Below are 26,340 nucleotides of genomic sequence, written 5' to 3' on the forward strand. Positions count from 1 at the left end.
AGAAAAATATAAATACCAAAAATATAAATCAATATGAATCAGCAATCTTTAATAAATATAAAAAATACCAAAAATTATTATTTTTGTATTATTTTTGAGCCGATACATTGGTTTTCAGATCAGTATTATATACGACTTTTGCAAAATACACACACTAGGAGACCATTTCTCTTCCTTCATCATAGATCTGAATCAGATCCTTTGTCCATTCCAAAATTATGGATATGGATCTCTAGGTAGGTCATATACAGCAGGATGGTTAAGACTTAAGACCAGGTTAGTCCAGGCTTTGCATGGTAAATATGAGAAGAAATGAACAAGTGTCTGGTCGCGTTCGGTTGACCCGATCTAATTCACATATGCCTGATCTAGGTCCAGTCCTGGTCAGTAATTCATTATTTTGAAATCTACTACCTTGCTCACAAGAGCGCTGGACATCTGACTAGGTGGATACACTTAAAGCCTTTAAGTTGAAGGAGGTCGAGAGTTCGATATCCAGAATTTGTGTTCGTTCCCGTAATGCCAAAGCTAATGAATAAATTATCCTCAGAGGGCTGGGTAAGAGAGTGCTCTGAGTTTTACACTACTGACACTGACTCAGGTCCACAGTCAGCATGCTGCTGACTCCACCTATAATGGGACGTCCCAACCAAATAATTTTAAGTATTTTTTATATTTATTAAAAATTAACTGATTCAAGGGTGATGCGTATCGATTTTCTGCCAGTACAATAAGATACAGACCCCCCAACTCGACCCGTCAACCCTCTGTTTAGCTGGGTTCGGGTTTGGCTTAAACAGGTTGGTGTCGTAAACGGGTCAACCCGCCTAACCCGTTTATTAAACGGGTCGGGTTTGTGTTAGGGATATGCCAACCCGCCAACTCATTTAATAAACGGGTTAGGCTGGTCGGGTCAACCCGTTTACCCAAACCCGACCCGCTAACCCGTCAACCCATAAACTTTTCAATGTAAAACCCTGAACCCGACCCACCAACCCGCCCGCTAACCGGTCAACCCATTTACCCGACCTGACCTGTTTATTAAACGGGTTAACTGAGTCATGTCGGGTTACCCATTTAATAAATGGGTCGGGTTCGTGTTTGCCACAGCCGACCTATTTAATAAACGGGTCGGGTTCGTGTTAAGGAATGCTGACCTGCCGACACGACCCACCAACCCGACCCGATTGCCACCCTTAATTGTAGATGGTGAGGATGTCAAATCATTTTCCTAAAAGTGATTTGTCTGATCACTTTCTCTCGATGTTTTTTCCATGTTAAATGGAGAAAATAAAAACATGCTAATTTTTTTTGGCTTTTTCCATTTTAAAATAATGCATACCTGATATGGGCCTTGGTTAACCTTTTTGTGTACTGTCATTCTTCTTTGAGAGCCAACAAAATGACTCTTTGCCCTTGCTTCCTTCTGAACCTTTTTATCTTCATTTTTGTCTCTTGATGACAAGTAACCCTCACCTAGGGGTGGCAATTTCTGACACGACCCGCCAACCTGACCCGCCAACCCGCCTCTTAGGCGGGTTTGGGTTGGGCTTAAGCCAACCCGTTTAATAAACGGGTCGACCCACCTAACCCGTTTATTAAACAGGTCGGGTTCGGGTTGGGGGTATGCCAATCCGCCAACCCGACCTGCCAACCCGACCCGTCAACCCGTCAACCCGACCCGCCAACCTGACTACCTGCCAACTCGATCCGTCAACCCGCCAACCCGACCCGCGAACCTGAAAACCCGTTTACCCGACCCAACCCATTTATTAAATGGGTTGGCGGGTGGTGTCGAGTTACCCGTTTATTAAACGGGTCGGGTTCATGTTTGCCACAGCTGACCCGTTTAATAAACGGGTCGGGTTCGGGTTGAGGTATGCTGACACGCCAACCCGCCAACCCGACCCGATTGCCACCCCTACCCTCACCAAGAACTGGTCACTTAATGAGCCTCTGAAAGAAAAACCCGCTTGAAGTTGAGAGTATTGAACTTTTTTTTTTTTTTTAATCTTGGATCCATAGTTGACAAAAAACTGCCCCATAGAACTTGCCAAAAGAGTGCCTCCTACCTAACATGTTTGTACAAGTAGAACATGTCTGCATTTGTCAGAATCGTCCATCACTTTACCTGTTGGCATAGTGGCAAAATCTCGAGAGTCAAAAACCCGGGTGATTTTGAAAAAATTTCATAAATCTCGTGTTTTTTTTGGGCAAAATCTCAGCAAAAAAAAATAAATTAAAAAATAAAAAAAATGATTTTTGTAAGAAAATATAAATAAAATAAATTTAAAAATGAAAATCTTGCGATAAATATCTGCTAAAACCCGTAAATATCATGATTTGAAAATCTCACGAGAAATTGCCGTTTTAAACTTTCAGGCAATTTCTCACGATATTATCGTGAGATTTTTATAAATCTAGCGATATTTATTACAGAGCCTGTAGGAACCCAGAATTTCCAAAGCATTTTAGCCTTTTCAAGTGTCAATTATGCAACCAAATTTTTTTAAATTTCACAAATTTATAGACCTATATCTAGTAATAGGAATTTAAAAATGCATGAAATTCATGGTTGTAGGAGTTGGTCTTTGCACATTTGGCACCATATGCAAATTGCAAATACAGTGACATAGAAGGGAAGATTTGGATGATGAGAGAGAGAGAGAGAGATGTCAACGATTCAGATTTGGGTCGGTCACTATATCTGGCTGAACCTGAATCTTTTTATGCGGATTCAGTAAAGAATAGAGTATCCAATTAACAACCAGATCTGGATTCTGTTTGAATTTTTGCATGCATTTAAATCCAAACCCATGTCAAAACCAAATCAGAATCCAATCGTCTGTAAATATGTATACAATTAACTAGGTTACACTAGTCGAGTCCAACTCGATAGTACCCTTTTCCATCCAATTCCGATTAGCTAGGATCCAATTACTCTGGATTTATTAAAAAGCCTATATCCGTACCTAACCCGACCCGTTTACATCAAGAGAGAGAGAGAGAGAGAGAGAGAGACCTAATAATTGAATCATGGTAATTGATGGTGTGGGATCTGTGAATACGATTGATCATTCAAACAGAAAAATATACATGTTGTACGGTACTGCATTTTTCTTTATCATAAGAAAAAGCTAAGGGTAGGCCCCTAACTTTATTGCCGTATATACATGAAAAATGAGCCCATCAAGTGCAATCACATGGCACTATTTGAATGTGCTTCTGCACCTGGCTGCCCTCCGTCTGATTTTGGAGCTCATAACTGACAGACTGTGAGCCAAAGAAGGGCATTCAGGGGCAGAGGCACACTCAAAGTGTGCGATGTGATGGCACCTTGCTCTAGAAATCATACAAAATCAGGATTTGGATCTCCGTAGGAGGCCTGTTTCTCCCTATCAGACCTTGCCTTCTACATACATAGAAGCAGCTCAGAATGCAGTGGCGGATCCAGGCTTTTGCTTAAAGGGGGTAAAAAAATTTTATAATAAAATAAAATATAAAACTAAAATATATTAAAGATTTTGCTTATAGAAAGGTAATTTTTTTTTTATAATAAACTAAAATATAAAAGGAGCAATATAATTTTTTATAATAAAATAATAATAAAAAAATTAGAACTTTTTTAAAAGGAGACAATAAATTTTTTATAACAAAAAAAAATATACAAGAGGCAATATAAATATTTATAATAAAATAATAAAAAAGTTCAAAACTTTAGGATCGGCTCAAGCCCCTCCTCGCCTCCTGGATCCGCCCCTGGGTGCAAGGGAGTTTGAGAAAATTTTGAACAAACTCGGCACAGATTTCTCTTTTAGCTTTACACCCAGACTAGTCCTCTCTGTCATGTGCAATCTTGTTCATGATTCCAAATAACAAGAAAGACCTGACCCCAGCTCTTTTGCTTCCATCCCTCCCTGAATCTCTGCTTAGACACACACAATCAATTCATAATTGTTAAGGAGAAATCGGATTCAGAACTGATAAGGATCTTAGCTTAGATAAGATCCATCAAGTGAACGCCAACTCAAACAATGTCCAAGATGATAAGGACGTGAGTTGGGTGAAGACTCTTACAGATAATGAGTCAGCAACAAAACTGGATTGGGATGTGGCAAGTGAGAAGAGGGTCCTAGAAGGAAAAGACGCCACCTATATAAAGACTCGTACATACATATAATGAGATATCTTCACGACTGGATTGTGATAAGAAAGAAAGTTAGGTCCTATGATCAAGCAGATCATTAAGGAAACTGATCCCAACAATACGTAATTCATCATATTTTATAAGTGAACCTCTCATCTCTGAAAAACATGAAAGAGAGAGAAATCTTCAGTGCCATGGACCTAGACCCTTCCCTAGGTCGAACCACACGTTACATTTGTCTCTTGTGTGTGTGTGGTTCAGTGATATCGTTTTTAGTCACTCACCCCTGAGAGAGTTTCCAGTTCACCCCGAATCTGTTCACTATCATCTTCCAAGAGTTGGTGCAACTGGACGTGAAGGGGTGTCTCGCTTACTTTGCAATTTGTTCACAAAGGTAGCACCTGTTCGCAAGAGCAGTCCCGAACCTCTATACCCTATCCAGTGTTAACAGTCTCCCTTCGCATGCCAAGAACACTGCCCATGAAGCTCTTGGGAGATGTCCCTTAATTAAACCAGATGAGCTCTCTCCAAGGCTCTGATGCACTCCTTTTCCTCACTGCTTCCCATAGGCAACTGCGAGTAATGGTAGATGTTGTACTGTCCTTCCATACCACTTGGTCATCTTCGTGGATTCCCTCGCTCTGAAGCTTATTGCTTATGAGCTCCTGAATCTCAAGAGCTTCCCAGTAGTGTTGCAATGCGCGTCCAATAGGAAAATCAAGATCGTGGTTTACCTATTCAACAATGCTATCATCCACTGCCTGAATGGGTGGTTTGACAACCCCACCTGCCCACAACGAACTTCCTTCCCTGTCCCGAGGGATTTCCCTCTCAGCTACTTATATCTGACGAAAGAGGCCCATGCAGAGTTCCCACTCATGGCCAGGATTCTCATATAAGCTAGCGTTGCCCGATTCCAATCTTCCAAACTATGAATTCCAACTCGGATCCCCCATCTTTATAGGGTCTGGTTAGTTTCTCCCAACTGATAATGCAGGGGCTCTGATTCCCATTTCCTCTCCACAGAAGCTCCTTGATTCCCATTTTCTCTCCACAGAAACTCCCTGAAACATCTTTCTAATGTATAGATGACTGACTTGGGGATTTTAAACACCAACATCCAGAACACCGGGATGCACATCAACACGTATTTGATCAAGCAAAGCCTTACTTCTGGAATAATAGAGGAGTCTTGCGTTCAATGAAGCCAACCTTTTATGAATCTTTTCGATGATCTCCTGACAGTGCAAGACTCGCAGCCTACCCTCATGTAAAGGCAAGCCCAAGTACTTCAGAGGCTGAGTACCAATGGGATACCCCATCATCACATTTAGATTAGTTGTCCTCTCAGTCGTCATGTTTATAGGAATCAACATTGATTTATCGGCATTGACAGTCATACTCACACTACAAGGAAAACCCTTATTAGGGACGGTTTTTTTTCATCGCAAATTAACGACGGACTTAGCGAGAGAACATTATCGGTCGCCAATCTTTAAAATATTTTTGAAATTAGCGATGATATAAATTCCGTCTCAAATCCGTCGCTAATTATCGCCAGATCGACGACAAAAAATTTTCACTGCAAAACTGTAGAAAATTAGCGACGGATTTAACGAGAGAATTTTTTCGTCGCTAATTAACGATAGAAAAATTCTCTCACTAATTCCGTCGCTAATTTTCGATTTAAACCGTCTCACCTAAGACGCGAAATTTTCCCTCTCTCCCCCTTTCGAAATTTAAACTGATGTTCGATTTAAACCGAGCCCCGTGCTCCCGCTGGTCGATGAAGCCGAGCCTCATGCTCGTCGCAGTAAGGCTCATCGGACGATATTGATGGACGATGTCGACCGCCGAGACTGCCGTCGCCCAACTCCGACGCAGCAGAGGAGGGCAGAGGAATCTCGATGAAGGGCGTGCGGATCGCGGGGCAGCCGTTGTACCTGGACATGCAGGCGACGTCGCCGGTGGACCCACGGGTGCTGGACACGATGTTGCACTTCTTCACTGGCCACTTCGGCAACCCCCATTCCCGCACTCACCTCTACGGCTGGGAGTCGGACGAGGCGGTCGAGCGCGCCTGGGAGCAGGTCGCTTCCACGCCACCTACCTCTCCGTCGGCTCTGACGACCTCCTCGACCGCCTCCGCGACACCATCCGCCCTGACACCGGCCTCGTCTCCGTCATGGCCGTCAACAACGAGATCGGTCCATTCCGACCTCTGCGGACCCAATCGGAGATCTTGGGGTCGAGGGAGTACGGCTTGCTGGGATCCGGTGGTGGGTCATATTCCTCCTCCGTCGCCGCCGACGAATCGCTCCAAGTCCGGCCTATTGCTGCCGAAATACCTCCCGACAACGAGCAATTTTTTTTTAATTTTTTTAAAAATTTAGCGACGGATTAGTGACAGATATTATTCGTCGCTAATTTAAAATAGTGAAGGACTCGCGACGGATATTATCCATCGCTAATTTAAAATAGTGACAGACTCGCGATGGATCATTTTTGTCGCTAATCCATCGCAAATTAGCGACGGATAAGTTTTGTCGCTACTTAGCATCGAAAAATTCGCGATGAAAGATATCCGTCGCTAAACTGTTTAGCGACGAATTAGCGATGGATTAACGACGAATTTAGGTTGGCGCTAATCCACAGGTTTCTTGTAGTGTCATTGTCTCTTTAAACTTCGTCAAAATATCTTTAATCTGTCTAACCGAGCACGCTGAAGATTTGAACACCAACAACACATTATCTTCCTAACAAGGAGACGTAAACATTGTTTTCGTACATGGGAAACTTAGGAGCTTCAATTTCTCCTGCTTTAGTTGCACCATACCCGGTAAAAAACATATTTTTTAATCATTTTTACATTGAAAATTTGTGGGTCTTAATCGGAACTCGGGTTGGGTCTCTGTCTAGTATAAAATATTACAAATTATACCCTGGTCCATGTATTAATAAGACTTTTGGGTCTGGACTTGGGTCTTATTATTTATCATCATACTCGGATCCTATAGGGTTTGGTTTGGGTCGAGTCCGGATAAACCTGACCCGTTCTCACCCCTAATTGTAACTCAATTGGATACGTTGGTCATATTGGAAAAAGATTGGAGGGGATAACGAAGTCATTTTAGAAAGGTAGAGGGGTATAAATGCATAAGAAATAAAACGAGGATATGCCCCTCCTTTTTCTAGTAATGACAATATTCTTACGGAGTAATTTGAGATATTTTGCTTACCTTTTAAGACTGTTGTTAGCCTTTGGAGAGTCACACTCTTTCTTTTTAAATCTTCTGCCCTCTTTTGCTTTTATTTTTTAATTTTTTCCCTATTTTATTTCAATGGTATGATAATATCTAAATTTTCTAGTGGAGTGGACCATGAACCCCAGGTGGATCTCCGGTTTGGACCTGTTCTATGGGAAACTGAAAGGATACGTGGCTTATATCTAGGGGTGTCAACGAGTCGGGTTTGGTTTAGACTCAGGTGGAACCAGACTTGGACCAGATTTTCTCGTATGGTATCGGGTCTGGATTTGGGTCTAATTGGGTCTATTATAAGAGAAACCATACTCGGACCTGATAAGAACTTCATGAACCAGACCCGGTAAAAAAAGATTTTTCATCATTTTTACATTGAAAAAATGCGGGTCTTAATCGAAACTCAGGTTGGGCCCGGGTCTGATATAAAATTTCACAAACTATACCCTAGTCCATGTATTAATTGGACACCTTCGGGTCTGGATCAGGTCTTAATAGGGTCTGGTATAGACCCTATAGGGTTTTGGTCCGGGTTGGGTTCTGGATAAAACTGTCCCGCTGACACCCCTACTTATATCCCTACATCTAGCAATGCAAACGTTGATCTGGAACAGCTAAAGACATGAGGAAATCTTGAACAGACAAAATTTACAAAACTTCTATCCTGAATTTGACCCATTTTCATCTCTACTTACATCTACCTCTTTTTTTTTTTTAATTTATAATGGAGCCACAAACAGAAGAGTGAGGATCAGGTGTAATGTGATTGCACTCTTTTAGTGTGCGCTGCACCTGATCACCCTCCAATCTTGGAGATAGGGCTAAGATGGGGGTTGATCAAGTGCAGCGGCACACTAAAAGTTTGCAATCACATTGCACCATGGCGGTCTTCTAGTGTTTGCAGTGTAAAACTCTATGAATACTTCCTCCTTGTCCATTGAAGATAGTTTTTTTTTGTTAGATTCGACCTTGAGACAAGTGATGCTCACCTTAAGTATCGAACTTTGGACGTCCTTCAACTTTAATGCCATAAGCTGACGTATCTAGTCAGGTGTGCTAAGCCATTATGGGCTACATCTAGCTATTTAGACTGGGCTAGGTGAACTCGTTTCGTCATTACTTGATGTGGGTTAAGGGTTCATATTCCCGTGTCCACTAAGTGAGAAGACAAAGTTCCAAGTAAGTGCCAAAACTGAATGCACAAAAGATCTTGGCTCATCTGATAGGAGTGACTTACAAGTTGATAGGACATAATTGTGAGTTCCAAACCCAAGGGGCAACCTTGCGAGGTTGAAGCAGAGTATACTTCCCACTTGGGAGAGGGAGGTCCAGGGGCAATGTGATTAATTGCACACTTTTAGTGTGCTGCTGCACCGGATCACCTTTTATCTTTGGGATACAGTCAGCTCAGGCAATGACGGAAGGTGATCAAGTGCAGCAGGTGCAATTACATTGCACCTGATCTCTCTGTAACTGTAAGGGCACCTCAAGGGTTTTACCAACTGAAGGTCAATAAATTTGTGGTCAATGATGGAGGTATTTTTCTTAGCCTAGTAAAAAAAAAAAATCAACCGTCAACATGGTGTATTGTAATCAATGACTTAGATTCCTTTGGGCTTATTTGGTGGTATGTCCCAGTGAGATTTGGGACAGCGCGACCACAAATCACATTGAGGCCATCAAACATTGGATGCAATGGATACGCGAAACAAGTGTATGCCGCATCTATAGAATGGTGTTTCACTGTTTCATCCACCCTTATTAGGATGGAGGGAACCTACTTAAAAATCAGACCGAAGGGGTCTCCCCGACCCTGTCTCTCTCTCTCCTATGCAATGACTGGTGGCGAGGCCGACAGTGAGCTCTCTCTCTCTCTCCTTTTCTTCTTTCTTCTCCATCTTCGTTCCTCTTTATCTATCTCTTTCTCTTGTGCAGTGACCGGCGGTGAACTGTCTCTTCGTTATTCGTTTCTCATTCGTTCTTCTTCTTAAGACCTTTTTTCTTTGATTTTTTTTATTTTTTCTTTTATTTTCTTTGAGTAGGGCTTTGATTTTTTTTTTTATCTTTATAGTTTTTTTTAATAATTAAGGTTTTCATTTGATTTTCATTGATTAGGTTTTTTTTATTGATTAGGGGGTTTTTATTTGGTTGTCATTGATTAGATTTTTTTATTTTCTTTGATTAGGGCTTTGATTTTCCTTTGATTTTTTATTAGTGCTTTGAATTTTCTTTGATTTTCTTAGGATTTTTTTTTAATAATTAGAGTTTTTTCTTTGATTTTCTTAGGATTTTTTTTTAATAATTAGAGTTTTTTCTTTGATTGTCATTAATTAGGGTTTTGATTTTTTCTTTGGTTTATTTATGATTTCTTTTCTTGCATTTTGAGGTTTTATGATTTATTTATGATTTTTGTATTTGTATATAAAAAATATGAATTCTTATTTTTTCTCAAATTATCCAAAATTTAAACAATTTTTTGTACTTGGATCTACTATCAGATCCATATTTGGGGATAAAATCTATAACTTTTGATAAACTTTTATAATTATATCCAATATGACACTGATTAAAGCATTTATATATTTAAAAAATATCAATTCTTGTTTTTTCGCAAGTTACTCAAATTTTAAATATTTTTTAATTTTTAGATCCAATCCGATATCCATATTAAAAGTTAAAATCCATAATAAAAATGTTAAAACACTAGTACGTATGGTTGGGCGGATTGAGTCATACAATCCAAAACAAAGTTATCCAACCATTATCTATGTATTCAAGTTGTCCACAAAACATAAAAGCCAAACATTGGACATAGAGCACTTTTTGTTCAATTGAAACTAAAGTTGAACGTAGTACAATTGTTACAAAACATGCATTATGTCTGTTATATTTGGTTGTTCTGTCCAATCTTGGACGAGCCACCAAACATACCCTTTGGTACCTAGCAACATCGCAAATATACATATAGGTTTTTAAATCATTGAAAAAGAATCTTGGGATATTTTCTTTTCTTTTCTTTTCATATCTTAAGAAAATATGGTCAAGAATAATACATTAAAAATATCATGAACATATAAAAATATAAATAAAAATATACCCAGAAATATAAAAAAATTAAAAGTTCTTTTACTGTGCTAAGATGATATTTTTAGGATTCTATCAGCTTATGAGGTGCCCTAGTGGAAAATAGCATATGGTGTGTGAAAAACTCTGATTTCGTCCATGTAAGTGAAACAAGGCAGAGGCCCCAAAGGGGTTTGGCGTAGTGGGATAGGGCCTAGGCTGTTAGGCAGGCGGTCTAGGTTCAAATCTCATGGGCATCACCCCTTTGTGCAAGTTGCTTAGGCGGTAGCTGCTTATTTCGATTTGTGCTAAACACCAGTGTCAGGTTTGTAAAGGTTTGTTTTATTTTGTGTTTTTCTCAAATCTGACCATAAAGATGTGTTGTACATGCTTGAATTTATAGGAATGAACTCTTAGATCGTCCTAAATCCTGATATGCCGGTAAGTTTTTATAAGGTTTGAAAATCGATGGCCTATAATTTTCATAAATATTTAAGCCGAAACAATCACACTTTTCATAAAAAAACATAATTTATATATTGTTTTTTAGCAAATTGATCATGTTGAATGCATCTCTAAGGTCAGATTTACAAAATAAACACTCTGAAGACCCGTTCAATCATGATAAGCTCCTAACTTTGGTATACACCTACTCCCCACTCTGAACATGTTATTTAGCTGTATAAAACTATAATAACTGGGTTCATAGACTGCTCTAAAAAATGTTTGAAAGCACAAGGTTTGATCAATAACCAAATTCTATACCATCAAAGATCTATGGCTCTTAGTATGCCAACACTTTGATGCACTATCACTACAAGAAAAACGTTATTTAGTGACAGAAATTTGCGATGAAAATAATTCATCGCAAAATTACGATGGATTAATGAGAGAAAACTATCTGTCCCTAAAATTGGAATTAGTTGTAGAATTAGCGACGAAAAAAATTTGTCACAAACACCGTTGCGACTGTAAATGAGGAGCAGGACACGAGACAGATGTGGCAGAAGGTGGTTGTCAGTCAATTTGCAGACATACTGCACAATATGAAGACTACAACAATAAAACTATCTGGTGGGATAGATGATCCACTGCGGTGGAAGGGCCATGACCCTCCTACTATCATGTCAGATTATTGAGATGTCATGTGCGACAAGTGGGACATACCATGAATTTCAAAACTGCTCAGCAAAGGCTGCACAAAATCGAGCGAAGATGCCCAATGCCCATCTACACACAAGTGAATCTAGGAGTTTTGAGAGCAACCTTAAGAAAATTATAACTCATCAATATATATATATATATATTATCAATTTTATAAGTATTATTGCATACTTTGTAATTAAGTTTTTTATCATTTAACCTCGCAAGAAGCAAAAAAATGAGGCATTGTGCCTTACAAGGATGTGTTTGTTGAAACACATAAACGTAACAGCATGTGAGAGTTCGTATCAGAAAAGGCGAGAGCAACAATGATATGTATTTATTGTATTAATAAACATTGTAATAAACAAGTTACCATGAACATTATAATTTTTAATTATTAATGCATACTGTAATCATTACTTTGCAGGAGTCATACAAACAGTATATAGTAGAGCGATATGATGATGACTCCACTCAGCATCCGCCTTTTGATTCTGCAGCATGGGTGACTGCAATCGGTGAACCAAAAAAGGGTCATGTGTTCGGGTTTGGGAGTAATATGAATATCACATCGGTCGTTGCCTCCTCCAGCCAAGACTCTCAGAGAGTTCTCCCGTCAGCATCAACTCCAAACGTCTGATTGACTCTGCTAATTCTTGGGATGGTGTCCACCAACTTGTTAAGGACATAGTGCATGACTATTTATATGAAGTCATTTTCGATGTTGTCCGTAATGAGTTGTGCAACTTTTTTCGGGACAGGAAAACTTTATCTTCAGGTGCCCGTCAGGTATGAAAGTTTCATGTCGTTAGATTTCAAGCTAGTATATGTATGATTTCATCACATATGAGCATGATTTCATCATTATGAAAGTTTTTGACTGCCTTATAACACATATATGCATGATAAAATCACTATGAAAGTTTTTTGACAACCTTAGAACACATATCAGCATGATTTCATCATTATGATAGTTTTTTTACTGCCTTAGAATACATATATGTACGCTTGAATCACTATGAAAGTTTTTTGACAACCTTAGAACACATATATGCATGATTGAATCACTATGAGAGTTTTTTGACAATATTAGAACACATACAAGCATGATTTTATCACTATGAAAGTTTTTAATAACACTATAACACATATATGCATGCTTGAATCACTATGAGAGTTTTTTGACAACATTAGAACACATATAAGCATGATTTCATCGCTATAAAAGTTTTTTACAGTCTTATAATACATATATGCATGATTGAATCACTACGAAATTTTTTTGACAACATTAGAACACATATAAGCATGATTCCATCACTATGAAAGTTTTTTGACTGCCTTATAACATATATGTGCATGATTGAATGACTATGAAAGTTTTTTGACAACCTTTGAACACATATATGCATGATTGAATCACTATGAGAGTTTTTTTATAATATTAGAACACATATAAGCATGATTTCATCACTATGAAAGTTTTTGACAACCTTAGAACACAAATATACATGCTTGAATCACTATGAGAGTTTTTTGACAAACTTAGAATACATATACACTTGATTGAAGCACTATGAGAGTTTTTTGACAACATTAGAACACATATATGCATGATTTCATCACTATGAAAGTTTTTGACTGCCTATAACACATATATGCATGATTGAATCACTATGAAAGTTTTTTGATAACCTTAGAACACATATAAGCACGATTCCATCACTATGAAAGTTTTTTGACCGCCTTATAACACATATATGCATGATGAAATGACTATGAAAGTTTTTTGACAACCTTTGAACACATATATCCATGATTGAATCACTATGCAAGTTTTTTGACTGCTTTATAACACATATATGCATGATTGAATTACTATGAAAGTTTTTTGATAAGCTTTGAACACATATATGCATGATTGAATCACTATGAGAGTTTTTTGACAATATTAGAACACATATAAGCATGATTTCATCACTATGAAAGTTTTTGACAATTTTAGAACATAAATATGCATGCATGAATCACTATGAGAGTTTTTTTACTGCCTTATAACACATATATGCTTGATTGAAGCACTATGAGAGTTTTTTGACAACATTAAAATACATATAAGCATAATTTCATCACTATACAAGTTTTTGACTGCCTTATAACACATATATGCATGATTGAATCACTATGAAAGTTTTTTAACAACATTAGAACACATATAAGCATGATTTCATCACTATAAAAGTTTTTTGACTGCCTTATAACACATATATGCATGATTGAATCACTATGAAAGTTTTTTGATAACCTTACAACACATAGAAGTATGATTCCATCACTATGAAAGTTTTTTGACTACCTTATAACACATATATGCATGATTGAATCACTATAAAAGTTTTTTGACAAACTTTAAACACATATATGCTTGATTGAATCACTATGAGAGTTTTTTGACAATATTAGAACATATATATGCATGATTTCATCACTAGGAAAGTTTTTGATAACCTTAGAGCACAAATATGCATGCTTGAATTACTATGAGAGTTTTTTGACAAACTTAGATTACATATACGCTTGATTGAAGCACTATAAGAGTTTTTTGACAACATTAGAACATATATAAGCATGATTTTATCACTATGAAAGTTTTTGACTGCCTTATAACACATATATGCATGATTGAATTATTATGAAAGTTTTTGACTGCCTTATAACACATATATGCATGATTGAATCACTATGAAAGTTTTTTTACAACATTAGAACACATATAAGCATGATTGAATCACTATGAAAGTTTTTTGACAACCTTAGAATGCATATATATGCATGATTTCATCACTATGAAAGTTTTTTGACAACCTTAAAACACATATATAAGCATGATTTCTTCACTATGAAATTGTTTGATTGCCTTAGAATACATATATGCATGCTTGAATCACTATGAAAGTTTTTTGACAACCTTAGAATACATATATGAATTATTGAATCACTATGAGAGTTTTTTGACAACATTAGAACACATATAAGCATGATTATGATATAGAAGACATTTATTTGATAGCCTTATAACATATATATGCATGCTTGAATCACTATGATATTTTTTTGACAACCTTAGAACACATATCTGCATGATTGAATTACTATGATTTTTTTTCTGTCAGCCTTAGAACACATATCTGAATTCTGTTAATGTCTTTCAGTTTATTGCTACCTAGTCTATATGTAATTAATTCATGTTACTTTGACTGCCTTAGATTAGGCGCATTGCATTAATTTATTTCATTATATTTTGTTTATCAATACTAACCTTTCTTTTCTCTTGTAGGATGCTGGAGATAATCAACATAGAGGAGCTGATGGAGGCATGAATGAAGGGGCAGATCAAGACAATGAAGAAGATGATGCTTAGAATCTTGCCGATGATTAGATTCATGTGTTGATTTTGTTGCACCTTCTTGTTCTTTCAAAAGAAACTCTTTGTAAATGTTCACTTGTAAATAATTAGAACTTGGCAAGGACTATAGTGGATCAATAATTTTTTTTACCTTGTATCTTGTGTTAAATTTGTTTCAGCTACTTTGTATATGTATTTTTTATGTGTACTTTGTTTTTTATACACAGGATATATAAATTGTATAACGAGAATTTTTTTTCGAAATTTATATTTCAAACAAATTTTTTTATTTTTTTTTATTTTTGCGATGGATTAGCGACAAATATTATCCGTCACTAATTAGTATCAGATTCTAATTTAGCGACGGATTACAGACGGATATTTATTCGTCAGAAAACTGAATCGATCGATGTTTTGCGCTGAATTATAATCTGTCACAATTTCGTCGCTACAATAGCGACGGATGTGTATCTATCGGAAAATCAAATCTCTGCAGATTAACGATGGCCTTGCGACGAATTATGGCATTTGCTAATTCGTCGCAAATTAGTAACAGAAGTAGCGACCGATATTTTTCGTCGCTAATTAGTGACTAAAAAATTATGATGAAAGTTATTCGTCGCTAAACTGTTCTGTGATGGATTTGCGATGGATTAGAGACAAATTATGATCGTCGCTAATCCACAAAATTCTTGTAGTGTATTGTATATGTATTACATCTAATTGTCATCGCCATGATACTAATATTCTTATACATGTAAATGACATATTTATTTTATGTATTGTTTTCAAAATGTCTATAACAATGATAATTTTTGCATATTATATTTATTAGGGTATAAATTTACACTAAACTTGTGAACGTTGACATAGGGACCCATAGTTAAAATTGGGTCGATGTGTTAGCAAGGGGGGCATAAAAACAAAGACAGGGCTCGGCTCAGCACATGAGTTCAGTACAGTGCACCTTTGACGAGCCGAGCACGAACAACACAAGCTTGGCTTGTTTATCAGTCCTAACAACTATAGGTTTGTTGCTATAACCGATTATCTGCAAGATTCGGGATACCATCCATCATATGGTATATGATGAGATTTATCTTTCATCCTTCATTATTTCAGAAGAAAGGAGATTCATCTTACGTTCAATCCTAGCCATTCAATCAATCACTAAGATTATTCCACATTCTCACCGGGATGTGGGCGCCATCCACATTCATTAATTGGATGGCTAGGATCAACATAGATCTTTTGACATCAGATATCAGAAAAATGCGATCCTTTTTATGACTAAAAATGAATTTCAATTGGGTAACAAAAATCGACCCCAACATGAGGAAATGTAGGGCTGCCATTGCTTTATCATATATATTATATACATGCTTTTGTGGGATCTTTATTGAGCTTTTTGAACTTAATCGAGCTCAACGACTTGATCAAGCTGAGCTCGTTTATCCACACCGAGCCTGGACTTGTGTTCAAGCTCGGCTCGTTTATTTTTAGTAAGAATTTGAGCCGAGCTTAAACGGATCGAGCCCGAGCCGAGCTCGATCTTGCTCGGCTTGTTGGCATCCCCGGACAACGTTTGCGTTGAAATCATGCAATGGTAATTCCGTCAATACCCAACCACGCAAAGTTGCAAAACCCCAAAGCCTTCGGGGACTCCCACCGTCAAATTTGGAGAAATACAGGGCATTTCAGGAAATTTACGCTCCGGCAGAGCAGGAGAGGTATTTCAGTTATTATCAAGAAACAGCAGGGGTGGAGTAGTCATTTCGCTGAAGCTCCTTTCTTAAAGGAGCGCATACATGCATTAACTGGGTCGGAGATCATATTTTTGCGCGTAAACGCGTGGGTCGTAGAGGGCTCGGGATCTATGGTTGGCGGAGTTCGAAGAGTGACGAAACCCTAGTTTTTTTCCTTGTTCTCTATCTTTCACGCCGGATCGGAAATCGTTGAATTTTCCGTCGTTCCGCCGGAGATCTAGCCGAAAATCGCCCGGAGGAGGCCTAGGGTTTCTCTCGTTCCGTCCGGGGGGAGGATATACTCTGGAACTTATCCGGAGGAGTTTATTTTCATTTTCCCTCGTGGTGTGCCGGAAATCGCCCCGGAGTATTCGGAGAGGGTTTCAGCGACGGAGTCGGAAGGATAAAAAGGCGGGGTTGCTTTTTCCGGTTTTCTCTCTGCTTGATTCGTTCGGGTCTTCCGCCTGAATCGGTTGGTCGTTGAGTCAAGTGAATTTTGGCGGGTCGGGAGGTTGAGATCTGGGAGTTTTTTGGAGGTGTCGGGGCGGGGTGGGGGGTCGGTGGAGGTGGAAATTGGGGGTTTTGGTTTTGGTTGTGTGGATGGGGAGATCGGGTTCGGGAATCGAGTTGGAGTCGGGGGAGATTGCCGGCGTGACGGTTGGCTGAGTGGTCTGGGAAGTGAAATTTAGGGTTTGGAGGGATGTTTAGGGGGTTAGAGAGTCTTGGATATGGGGATGGGAATGAGGGTCTGCCGGTCAAGTGGTTTTCCTTTCGTTAGGGTTAAAAGGCCGAAAATTTGTTTTTGATTCAGCTCCTTTCCTTGATTTGTTCAAAGTCTCTCCTTTTTAGCTGCCGCCATAGCGACCATGCAGAGGTTGCAGCATTCGAGTCTAACCACGGCCAATAGTTACGGCTCGGGCCGCACTGAAGCGGTGCCGGATCAGTTTCCGGCAGGGCTTAGGGTTTTGGTGGTCGACGACGACATAACGTGTTTGACGATACTGGAGCGAATGCTCAAGAAATGCATGTATACGGGTGAGTGGTTTTCGCTTCTTAAAATTACGTTAACCTCTGTTTTAACTGCTGCTTCTTTTCCTATTATGATTTCATTGTTTCGGGCTCCTCCTGAAAGATAGATTGGCATTTATTTTATTTTCCGATTCCTGAATCTGCCGTTCTTCCGTTTCAAGACACAGGCTTGGTCGTTCACCGTCGTCGAATACCTTATGGGTTCTTGTTTGGATATATTTGGCGTGTGATTGTTAGGTTCTTTTGATCCAATGTTAAATGACCAACCCACGCTATTGTAATCTCCCGTCGAAATTTATGAGGTGTGAATCTCTTTTTATTTGCATGATTAGCGTTGGGTAGTTAACTACGAGGTGCCTTGTGCTAAAAAGTGAAAACGAATAGAAAAGACTTGTTTACATCATCATCTTCGTTGTGTTGATAATCGTGTGCGTGCACATATATAGTCCTGGTGTTTTAGGATGATTAAGGTTTTTTTTTTTCGACAGAGAAAGCTGGGGTTAGGCAGACCCCTACTAGTTATACAACCATACCATTTGGGGTTTGAACTTGCAACGTCCCAACACAAGGTGACGTGCACTAACTGCTCCTGCCAGACAAGCGGAGCCCCCGTTGGTAGGATGATTAAGGTTTGTTAACCTTCGAAAGCGTGGATACCATGGATGCTAATACGTATGTGATATTGCGAGTATGGTATTCCACATGTGGACAAAAACCTTACTTTTCATGGGAAAATTCATCGAAAAGGTTGTGGATTGTGGGTACTGATGGGCAGATACTTCCATTTGGGTCCTGAAAGACCAACACGGACTTAACACAATCTTCATTACCTCTAGTACATTTGATTAAGTTTTCCCAAAGCCGGTCTTTTGCAAGAGCCTAAGATTAGGCTTTTCACAGGAGTTGTGTAAAATTGTGTTTTGGTATGGTACTATTGTTTTCCAAAGGAGGCTTTAGGTAACGCCAACTGCCACAATGTAATCTAACTTTTTGCGTGTTAACAGCACTTTGATTTTTTTTATTGATTGAGCCTTTTGTTCCTTCATTTATTATGGTAGGAACTTTTCACGTTTATGCAAAATTCTTTTCTTTTTTGGTTATGTGCTAGCTGACTGCTGATACTTTTCGTTTATAATATTGTGTCTACTCATAATATCATGGGAGCTGCCATGGCTTTGTAACGGTTGGGGCAGGCTGCATGGCCGTGTCCTCAACCCGGAGTTTTACCTCACAGGGAGGCGGTCCCATTAAGTGACCTGGTTCTTGGTGAGGGTTCCTTCGTCATAAAAAAAATGGCTTACAACCCAACCCAATCTGTTGCTGTAGGTTGTATTCCTAAAAGGTTGAATGGTTTTGATGAGTCTTAATGTGTAACAGTTTCTATTTGGGTTCTGTTGATTTTGTTTTCTTTTGCATCCATTGAGTATGGGAATTTCGGTGTTGAAGTTTTCCATATTCTTATTATTTTAGTTGTAAAACGGCATGCTTTGATGGTTATGACAACACATTATGGTTTGCAGTCACAACATGTAATCGCGCTGCAGTTGCACTCTCTCTTCTGCGGGAAAGGAAGGGGGGATTTGATATGGTCATAAGCGATGTTCATATGCCTGACATGGATGGCTTTAAACTTCTAGAACTTGTTGGGCTGGAAATGGATTTACCTGTAATAAGTAAGTAACTTTTTTTATTTTTTAAATTTTTTTATCTGCCTATTATTCTTGCTTTGCTAACTCAGGACATGTACTTAGTGATGTCTGCGGATGGGAGAACCAGTACTGTGATGAGAGGAGTAAAACATGGGGCTTGCGATTATTTGATTAAGCCTGTGCGCATAGAAGGACTCAAGAATATCTGGCAGCATGTTATCAGAAAGAAGTCCATTGAAAACAAAGAGCACGAACAATCAGGTAGTTTGGAGGATAATGAGAGACACAAACCAATATGTGAAGACTCAGAATATGCATCCTCTGTTAATGAGGGTTCAGATGGCAACTGGAAGGTCCACAAAAGGAAGAGAGAATCGAAAGAAGAAGAAGATGATGATGAGCAAGAGAATGAGGATCCTTCTGCATCAAGAAAGCCCCGTGTGGTATGGTCAGTAGAATTGCATCAACAATTTGTGAATGCAGTGAACCAACTTGGAATTGAGAGTGAGTCTTGAATGCCATCTTTGTTCTCCTTTTACTTTCTTGAACTTTTGGTGTCTGTTTTGAGATTCTGTAATTGATTATACTATTGAGTATGTCTGGTTGTGCTTGCTCCATCTTCAATTATTTGATTCTGTATTGCTTGGTTACATACAGAAGCTGTTCCCAAGAGAATTCTAGAGCTGATGAATGTTCCAGGTCTAACAAGGGAAAATGTTGCAAGCCATTTGCAGGTTTCTTCTCTCCCGCCTATAATATTCCTATGTTCTGTTCTTTGGGCAATGAGTTAATCTTTGGTAGTCGGGCTTGGAATTTGCAACATTGTGCTCGAGTTTCCATCTAATGAAGATTTAAGTCTGGTTGATAAACCAAAATATTGGCATAGGTGTATCTCCGATTATATAAAAAGCCAAATACCAGCGGAAAAACTATTTTTTTAGATTAATTCTCTAAGGTACTATAAAATTTATGTTCTTGCTTTAGTATTCTCTCTCTTGCACTTCTGCTTGCTTTCTGTTATGTTTTTGGTTATTTCATGTTTTCCATTTTTTCATAGATTTTGTCTTGTAGTAAGAATCTTTTATTTTAGTCAAGAGGATCCTTTGAAGTTCTATTTGTTATTTCACTTTATGATTATTTTGAAAACTCATTGCCAATTTGATTTTGTTGAGGGATATCTTTCATATTAACTGGTGTGAGCATCTACTTGGAAGGTGAGATGCCTAAAGCAGGTTTTAGTTGGAAATACTCACCACAGAGAAAATTTGAGGTGACTGTTAAACTTGAATCTGTGGCGTGATTTTTATTACTTGGAAAATTGCTTCTATTTTGCAAGTTAAACCTTCCAAGCGATTTAACAGAGAACACGAACAGCTGTCTTTCCATGAATCTGCTTTCTATGCTGTTTTGTGCTTGCTAAATGTTGACATGAAGTTTTGGTTAGTGCAGTAGAAAACGGTCTGTTAGATGAATCATGTCAACTTTCACACCAAATCGGTCTGCAAGAAATTTATGAACGTGTGATGAAACAAATTGTTCTATTTGTCCCTGATATCGCTGGAACCATGGTTTTACTTTTTTTGTGCAGAAATTCAGGCTTTATTTAAAGAGGCTGAGTGTTGCCCAGAATCAAGGTACAATTTGTAGTTCTTTTGGTGGACCTGTAGAACCAAATGGCAACCTGGGTCCAATGGCAAATGTTAGTATCCAAGCATTGGCTGCTTCTGGTCAAATCGCTCCCCAGACTTTTGCTGCATTGCATGCTGAGATCCTTGGTCGTCATACTGGAAGCTTGGTCATGCCAACTGTGGACCAGCCTACCCTTTTACAAGCAGCCTTCAATGGATCCAAGGGCAACCCGGTTGAGAGGGGTGCAGCATTTTCTCAACCATTGATAAAGTCACAGTCTGATTTGCCAAAGCAATTTGTGCAAACAAATATATCTATTGATGATATTCCATTTGGCTATTCAACATGGCAACAACCCCTTGGTGTAGCTTCTTCTTCAAACAACATTGGAGGGTTAAACTGCCATGGAAGTAATTTGCTGGTGCAACTACATCAGCATCATCAACAACAGCAGCAACCTTTGCAATTGGAATCTGGGCATGTGCTTAATGTGCAGCCATCATGTCTGGTGTCACCTACATCTTCAAGTAGTTTCCCTGGTAGGAATAACTCAGTTTCTTCATCTGGCAACCACAACATTGGCAACCCAAGCTTCAATGGTAATTCCATAGTTGATTACAGCTTGCTTTCTTCTCCAAGCAGGGTGTCGGTTGGAATGGGGCAAGTATCAGATAGTGACTTGAAGAATGTTGGTTTGGTTAATCGTTATCCCCTTCCAAGTTCTATGTCACTCACAGCTTCTACCTGCTCGGTGTTGGCTGAGAGCAGCACTGGCTTGCAGAGCTGGCCGGGTCAGAATTCAGTCCCAGTAATGAATATTAATCCTGCTAGCGAGGTAGCTGGGCTTGCACCAAATGTTTGTGAGGTTTCGTATGGCTCGAAGGGAGGTGAGTTGTTTGACCAAGGAGCCTCTATGTGTCTTGGGTTTGTGAATAAGGGACCTAGCATCCTGAACAGGTTTGGTGTTGATAATGGATCTCCCTCTGTCTTTACTGGTGAATTGTGCCAAGGTGTGGCTTGTCTGGGTAATGAAGATGTGAAGCAAGAGATTAATTTAGACTTCATGGACAATGTGAGAGTTGGGATGCCTGTTCTGCAATATTTCTCACCAAATGATCTCATGGGTGTTCTCTCCAAATAGGTAATATTGTTTTCTCGAGCAGATCAATTTAATTCCTTGATAAACAACAGAGGAAGTTTGATGTGTTATTTGTTTTTGTTTGTACAGTAGGCATTGTACCTTGCTGTTTAGGTATGATAGGTAGTTCTGATGAGCCTCATTGCACTTGGTGGTATAGCATGTATATACTTCTAGTAAATATTTGCATTGACATATATGATTTTAAACTAAGCAGGATGTGAGGACTTCAGTTTCTTTTTCTGTATGTTATCTGTTTTATTACCTGAAATTGGTGTTTTCTGCCTTCTGGATCCATGCTTATGTTTAAATGAACTAAATACTCTGTTCTAGCACTACCTTTTGTAAAACCCCTGAAGGTGTGTCTTTCTCCACAAGTTATTCTTCAAATAAAAATGTTAAGCATCTAGAATAATACTTCCTTTTCCTCTCTTCATGGGAATCGTTCATTTTACGTCCTTTTAGCTCCAAAGTTGCTGGACTTCAATCATTTACTAAGTCCCGTGTCTGATACAAGAGGATCTTGTACACAATATGCATTGTCATTCCTTATGCTGTTTGTAGAGCCCTTATGCCTAGGTTGCCCTTGAAACAATACATTTGGAGTAATTGTTAGCAAGAGTAACCTCTCTGTCTCTGTCTCTGTCTCTGTCTCTGTCTCTGTCTCTGTCTCTATCTATCTATCTATCTATCTATCTATCTATCTATCTATCTATCTATCTATCTATCTATCTATCTATCTATATATATATATTGAAGGATGAACATTTAAGAAAGATTAGAGTTTCTTAAGTGTTACACATCTGTCTCTCTCATACGTGGATCTCTCTCACTCACACATGCATATGTTGCCCTTCCACAGTTGGACATGGTTGTTAGTCATGAATGCACGTGTGAGCATGCCATCATCTATGCATCTATGTGTGAGCATGATGACATGCATCTATGCCCAACATGGATGCATGTGTGTTCATGCCATTGTCCGAGAGAGAGAGAGAGAGAGAGAGAGAGAGAGAGAGAGAGAGAGAGAGAGAGAGAGAGAGAGAGAGAGAGAGAGATGTAACATTTAAGAAAGTAAATCTTTCTTAAATGCTCAGTTTTTCTTTTAATGGGAATTTGGAAAGCATGTGGCTACAATTCAAGTAAGCTGCATGTATATTTAATATGCATCACAGCTGTTGGATCTTAATTAAAAGATGTAGTGGCTATTAAAAAGGAGTAGGTACTCCGGGAGCACCTTATCGTTACTAATATATATAGAATAACCTGTAACAGTGGACGGACAAATTGTGCTCTCACTGCTGATCGCGCGTGGGGCAGGCACACGTTAAGGAAAAAACCAGCCTTTAGGCGATCACGACCACCAGTAAAGTCTGTTTTTTTGCCCAGAGCATTAGCGGCGGTTTGACCTCCGCCAAAACACTCAGATGGACGCTGGACGTGCGTCCCACATTTCCTCGTCCACTCTTATGGATTTTCCCATATATATATATATAGTGTGTGTGTGTGTGTGTGGACATCCACAGCCATCCATGGATGTAAGCAAATTCACCACAAATTTAAAAATGGCACGGTGATTAGATGCATTGATTGTTCACCAACCATGGGTGTTTTATAATTTTATAAAGGAGACATTAGAAGTCGTGTATTTCCAGAGTATAGATAATGGATGTCTTTCTACAAATTATCAATTGTCCATGGTGGTGACGATGCATGAAACCACCAACTCATTTTTTTATTTCTTAAGAGGCACAAATTTGTGGTGAACCTGTTTGCTTGTATGAGCTTTTGTGTGCCTCAAAATTATGCCCTGATGGTTTCGTGCATAAATTGGCATCACCATGAGCATTTTAATAATTTTTATATAACTGATGCTTTCATTAATGGTACTTCAAATGTATGATGTAGTTTTTGTGTTTTCTTACAATTACTAAAATACTTGTGATGGTGATCATTAATGGTTCAAGTTACTTCATCATTTTTATGTTTTGTAGGATAGAGATTTGTAACATGTGAATGCTATATAGGCTATATAGAGTATAGAGTGATGACTAGCTCCTAAAACGTTTATGTCCTGAACCATCCTGCACGTTTCTAAAAACATAGTTGCATGAGTTTTTTCTTTAATCCTAACCCATAGCGTTCATCAATACTGTTGTTTTGACAGGCAATGCTGGGGTTAGGCAGGACCCTTACCAGTGTATTAAAACAGTGTTCATCAACACACATTCACTAGAAAACATGCTTTGGATCAAATCAATTTGATGAGAAGCCTCATTTTCTATTTCACCAAGTTTTGGCATAATATGAGCTGTTTATTTTTTATCGTTCTAAGTGTGCATCTAAACAAAAAAATGCCTAATCTAATACATGTTTTCTACTAGGCAACACATAAAAATATATATGTACATTTGGATTAAGGGAACACCAAAAACTGTCACTTTAAAGCCTTTTAGGAGATAAACTTTTTAGATGCTAGTCTCTCTCTCTCTCTCTCTCTCTCTCTCTATATATATATATATATATATATATATATATATATATATATATATATATATAGGAAAGGGAGACCTTCCAACTGAAGGAAGGTCCAAAATCTACAACCGATGTTCCTTCTCTAATGATCGAGTTTATCATTGATCATACTTTACATATTAGATTTTTATCATTCATTTAGTGAACATGTTTTGGATTATGAATTTTCAATGTTTAGATGCGTTCTTGAAAGTGCTAAAAATCAAAGGCCAATAATACTTTGTATTGTGAAGTTTTAAATGCATTGTGAGCCGTCGATTTTTCATATTTTAAAAAATATGCCTATATGTCATAAAGTCTTCGTGTAAAGCATATTTCTTACTAAATAAATTATAAAGAACATATGAGGTCCGATCGATGAGATGCTCAAGCATTGGAGAAGAGAAGCGATTCAATTGTGGTCTGATGTAGATTTTGGACCTTCCTTTGATTGGACGGTTCTTATATATATATATATATATATATATATATATATATATATATATATATATGTGTGTGTGTGTGTGTGTGTGTGTGACCAACTTGGAGTGCATCTTGGTTCCGAGAACAAGGGCTTGGTGGTGTGCGTCTGCACTGGGCTGTGTTCTTTACTGAAATGGCGGTAAATAACTAGCTTCTAGTTCTTTGTATGTACTTGACCATAAAGTTACTTGTGCATGTGACAGTTTCATGTATATTTTGGTGTAAAATTTCTACCTCGACTGTGTTGTTGGTGCAACAGATGAGGAAGAAGCTTTCTGGTTTTGGGACTTTGTGGATATGGTTGCAATCCTTACGATGAAAGAGAAGCTCCGACTTCTATGATCGCACCATCATGTTATCTTTCAAAAACGAATGGTGCGTGCTCCGGTTGCTCGGCACACATCTTAGCTTTAGTTAAAAGGAAAAAAAAAACAGGTTTTTTCCTTGTATAAATATTTGAACTTTGTGATGATGCCTTCATGCAGTCCTGGCCTTTGTTTTTAGCAAGCCTTGAAGAATTGTATTGATGGGAAATAAGAATCATCTCTGTTCCTTTTGTGTTCTCTGGATTGGGCCCTGTTGCTTTGTACATATGTTTATGAACAAGGAAAGACAATTGTGGATGTACATGTGATTCTCTTATACCTTAACATTAAAGCTGGTTAGTCTCTTAAGATAGTCAGCTAGGGGGACTCTATATCCGTGCATGGATGGCGTGTGTGCCGGATGATGGTGGGTACTTGTTTCAAGGATGAAGGACTTGTGCATTTTCAGGAGGCCGTGATCTCGAAGGAAACAGCAGGCCGTGCTTGAAAGCCTCAGAACTGAAATCCAAGGGAGATCCTTCTATTTGAGAACGGACCCTCCCAGTCTGTTCTGAAATCTGGGCTTTATCCCTTTTATATCAGGTTCTCTCGCGTTTGAGTAGCCTTGGTTTCAATTATAAAGCAAATTACATGAAAAAAAAACCCTCCTTAAGAGGGTGCCAATCGAGGGGATGATCCAAATTTTGATCATTCCCGACCTTGCTAATTTAGTTAGGTTTCTGGCCAACAAATTTATGTGTTGAAACGTATACTATACTGAATCTACAAAATTTATAGCATAGATCAATCAATATTTGGTTAACCC

At 38.5% G+C, this 26,340-nt stretch overlaps 1 protein-coding gene across 1 annotated transcript; it reads left to right on the forward strand.

Moving 5' to 3' along the window:
• Positions 1 to 16,840: 16,840 nt before the first annotated feature.
• LOC149812332 (two-component response regulator ORR21-like) lies at positions 16,841 to 25,832 on the forward strand. The gene is made up of 6 exons (XM_089992861.1): positions 16,841 to 17,802; positions 19,317 to 19,469; positions 19,548 to 19,949; positions 20,103 to 20,179; positions 21,034 to 22,215; positions 25,469 to 25,832. Exons 1-5 carry the CDS (start codon positions 17,634 to 17,636, stop codon positions 22,213 to 22,215), a joined length of 1,983 nt encoding a protein of 660 aa, XP_089848987.1. The 5' UTR covers positions 16,841 to 17,633; the 3' UTR covers positions 25,469 to 25,832.
• Positions 25,833 to 26,340: the final 508 nt, after the last annotated feature.

The sequence above is a fragment of the Nuphar pumila genome, chromosome 17 (assembly GCF_984573655.1).
Source record: "Nuphar pumila chromosome 17, dmNupPumi1.hap1.1, whole genome shotgun sequence".
In the NCBI taxonomy this organism is placed as follows: Eukaryota; Viridiplantae; Streptophyta; class Magnoliopsida; order Nymphaeales; family Nymphaeaceae; genus Nuphar; species Nuphar pumila.